Genomic DNA, 3957 nt, shown 5'->3' with positions numbered 1-3957 from the left:
ATAGCCATTAAAATGTTATTTTTAGTACCTTTCCTCTTTTTCCTTTATAAAATTAAATCAACTTTAGTAATATTACATTACAATACGTCCTGTCATTAGAATGTAGTCAATTATTAACAAAAATAACAACAAAATTGAAAATCATTAGAGAAATGATGAATTAGTGTTTAGAAAAGTCACTTTTTCCGGTTTTTCGTAATTTTAAGCCGTTTAATGAAAATTTAACCTACAACATGCATAGACCATTTGAAAGAAAACACATTTCAACGGTTAAACTGATATATATATAAATATAAAAATACAAAAAAAACATCAATAAAGTTATCCGTGGAAGATGAGGGTAGTTTTTTAAAAAAGTATCAACATCTCAAAAACTATGTGTGTTTTTAATTCCAAAAAAATCAAGCTTATTCCAGGCAAAAAAGGTATACTTCCACAAAATTTCATGTAAATTAAATTATTTTTACGTGAGAAAAAAATTAAAGACTGAAAAATCAGTTTTTCGTTATTTTCTCGAAAAATTTGAGGTTATGTTAAAAAATGTCAAATACAAAAGTTTTAGATTTTTTTATTATCTATAACTTTTGTATGAACATTCTCCACTAGGAAGTCACCCTTCGCCGCAAGTCGAGAAAAACCGATTTCAACCCCTAAACAGCACCCCCATTTCACCATTTCACATTATCTCGTGTTTAAACATTTTTTTTTCGTTTTGTTACAACCTTAACTTCATTTTCCAGCCGGTCGTTGCCTGTTATTAATTTTTTTTTTTTATCATTTAAAATACGCTTTGGCACCAGCCTATCTCCAAACTTAAATTCGTAAGTGTTTGTGACTGAGCGAGAAGTATGAGAATAAAATAAAAACGTGGTGAATTACAAGATGTAATCAAATGTAATCGACTGAAAATCGATTTAGAAAATCTATTTTTTTAAGAAAGTGTGAGGTAAAGAATCAAAATATTTATAATATATAAATAATATTTTATAATATATAAAATATTTATAATAACCCTAGTAAAAAAATTTCGCTGAAATTATTCTACGTTGTGGAACATTTCAGCGTTGCAACTACGCTTGATAGTTACATGTCCTTCAATTTTCTTAACTCCAATGATACCATCCGTGACCATATCTGAAAATGTTTCTTTCTCTGGACTCTGTTCTGCACTAATATTTTTTTCAGTTATCTTGCATAGCGTATACATTACGTAACATGTAACCCGCTAAATATGATAAATTACAAACTGTACAGCTACGCTTAGGTAAAAGTGTCAGAACCAGCATCCCGTATCTCAGAATATTTACAAAATTGGCTTCCGGTGAAACTAAGAAGATATTACAATAATTTTTGTTCAAGCAGGTGCTACTTTCTTCAAAAAGCCTCCCTACCAAACGCTCACTCTCTGCCCTTAATTTTTCTAATTGCTGGTTAGCTATGTCTGTGACGGTCACCACTCTCTCCTCTAACAGGTGTTTTTCTACATATTGTATGAGAGAATTTACGTTATCCATAGTGATTAGTCATCCTTGTATTAGTACTCTGAACGCATTGAAAACAACCGCTCTGATTTGCTTGATGAAGAAGTCTTGCAACGGTCTATTGTAAGCTAGGAATTTTTGACAAAGAGAATTATTATTGAGTAGCTTATTTACATAGTGGAAAGAATATAAGGTAAAACATTGCGCATAATGGCGATAGCAATACTGAAAATAACCAATCAAATGTTCCCCAATATGCACTTTCTTGCGTATAATAGCGTTGGTTATACTGGAACAGCCAATCAAATGTTACCTAAATTCACTCTCCTACTGCGCATCCACGGGAATACTTCACCTTATATTCTTTCCACCATGGCTTATTTGTACCTCTAAAATATCATTACTTAACCTTCTCTGGTGGAAAAATTTCGCTGAAGTTATTTCACGTTTTGGAACACTTTTCAGCAAAATTTCAGAATTTTAGAAAATGTTCAGTTTAATTTTTCAGCGATTTTTAGTTGAAAATTTCATTTTTACCAAAATTTCAGAGAAATTTCAGTGAATATTTCAAAAAAATTCCAACAAAATTTTAGAGGAATTTCTATTCAAATTCAACGATTTTTCAATATGTTAGCCGAAAAATTCACTTTTAGTGAAATTTCAGCACGTTTTCAGCAATTTCGCTGAAATATTCCAAAACGTAGAATAATTTCAGCGAAATTTTTTTTACCATTTATAAATATTTTATATATTATAAATATTTTGATTCTTTACCTCATACTTTCTTAAAAAAATAGATTTTCTAAATGGATTTTCGGACGATTACATTTGATTGCATCTTGTAACCTCACCACGTTTTTATTTTATTTTCACACTTTCCGCTCAGTCACGAACAGTCATCAAGAACTGAATTTGATGATTATCTACTAATACTGAAATTTAGGTTTGGAGATTCAAGATTGAAATCCGAGTTTAGATATTGGAGACCAGACTTGAGATCTGAAGAAGGACTATGAATTCGCGGACCTAAATTAGTAAATTACCTTGGACTACGCTTCGATCCCAGACACCCTCCATCCGATCTGTAATTATTAAGGTAGTAGAGACTGTAGTGGCTAAAAAGAAGATAAGTCTGCAAAGATATATAAACAGTTTAGTAACAGCAATGATTTCATTCATTGTGTTGGATTGACTTTTGCTTACGTTAACATGTATGCTGGTGCCATGTAATCCGCATAATTGAGATCAATCGTACCATAAATAGGTTCTTCAAACTGAAAACAATTGTAATTTTATTCTTTCATTTTAATTTTACACAATTGAGAGAGAAAAATGGACGGAGAAAGAAAAAAAAAGATAGATGATTATGCATTAAGTACCGCACCGAACTTTCATTTGCCTAATTTCCTATATTATTTTAATTTCGAGAGTCATCCATAACTAATATTTCTTATTAATTTACGCAGGCTGAAATTATGCGTTTCGTGAATTATACGTTTTTAATTTTATTTTTCTGACTTTTGGTGAGTTCCCTGTCAGACTCATGAAATCTTGGATTAAACAGCGAAATATTATATCATTAAGAGCAAAGTTAGAATTAGATTTTTAAAATTTTGAATTTCGAATAATATTGTACAACACTTTTCTTATATACTTACTAGTAAATCTAACATAATATTAAATGATTACCGATCGGTAAGAAGATTTGGGCATTAGAAGCACAACTTTGTATTTAGATTACTTAGCTTGGAATTAAATGGCACATTTAGGACTATTAGACGTTCACAATATGAGATTTTATGCTTAGTAAAGGAAATTTCTCGACACATTCCATCTCACATTTGTGAATCTTTCTTTTCTAGATAAAATGATCATTTGTGGCATGTCTCCAAACATGAACACAAGAAAATGGATAAAAACACAGTGGTTACTTCTTAAACATAAAAAAGACTTTAAGAAAAATATTAAATCTTTACATTATGTTTGCTCATATCGTGAGGATCCTAATGTCTGTATTTCTACATCATCACAGAAAAATCACCATCTTTTTTATATTTTTTCACCTATGTTATCATTAAATTCCGAATAATTAATCTCAGAGATATATATTAATCCGTCTATTTTTAATAATAGGATTCCTGATCCATCGTTTACAACGATAAAAGATAAATGGTTCATTAATTTATCGTCGATTATATCGTGATAAATTACTGAACCACTTATCTCTTTATTAATGCGCGAATTATTAATCTATAACCATTCCATATGAAATCCAATGTTTTCTACAACTAGGTGAAAATTTTTCACTACCTGTAAATTCACAAAAAAACAATATTAGAATTTATTAAAAATATTGAAAATACCGTGAGAAAGTAAATATAGATAAACATTTAACGATTAGGAAACGTTCGATTCCTGTTATCAACAGTTTACTTTCATCATGTAAAACTTCAAATCCAGTTAAGAGTACATTCTC

General features: G+C 29.9%; 1 protein-coding gene across 1 annotated transcript in view; it reads right to left on the bottom strand.

The window, feature by feature from the left end:
* Positions 1–2760, bottom strand: part of LOC108759852 (ABC transporter G family member 20) — a 12017-nt gene extending 9257 nt beyond the window's left edge. The window contains exons 1-2 of the mRNA XM_018505517.1: positions 2685–2760; positions 2525–2613 (exon numbers count right to left, since the gene is read on the bottom strand). Coding sequence (XP_018361019.1) covers positions 2525–2613; positions 2685–2707 — 112 coding nt within the window. The 5' untranslated portion in view covers positions 2708–2760. The remainder of the gene's footprint in view (positions 1–2524; positions 2614–2684) is intronic.
* Between the last annotated feature and the right edge of the window lie 1197 nt (positions 2761–3957).

The sequence above is a fragment of the Trachymyrmex cornetzi genome, unplaced genomic scaffold, assembly GCF_001594075.2.
Source record: "Trachymyrmex cornetzi isolate Tcor2-1 unplaced genomic scaffold, Tcor1.1 scaffold1059, whole genome shotgun sequence".
NCBI classification, from domain to species: Eukaryota; Metazoa; Arthropoda; class Insecta; order Hymenoptera; family Formicidae; genus Trachymyrmex; species Trachymyrmex cornetzi.
This window is presented reverse-complemented; position numbering and strand designations above follow the sequence as displayed.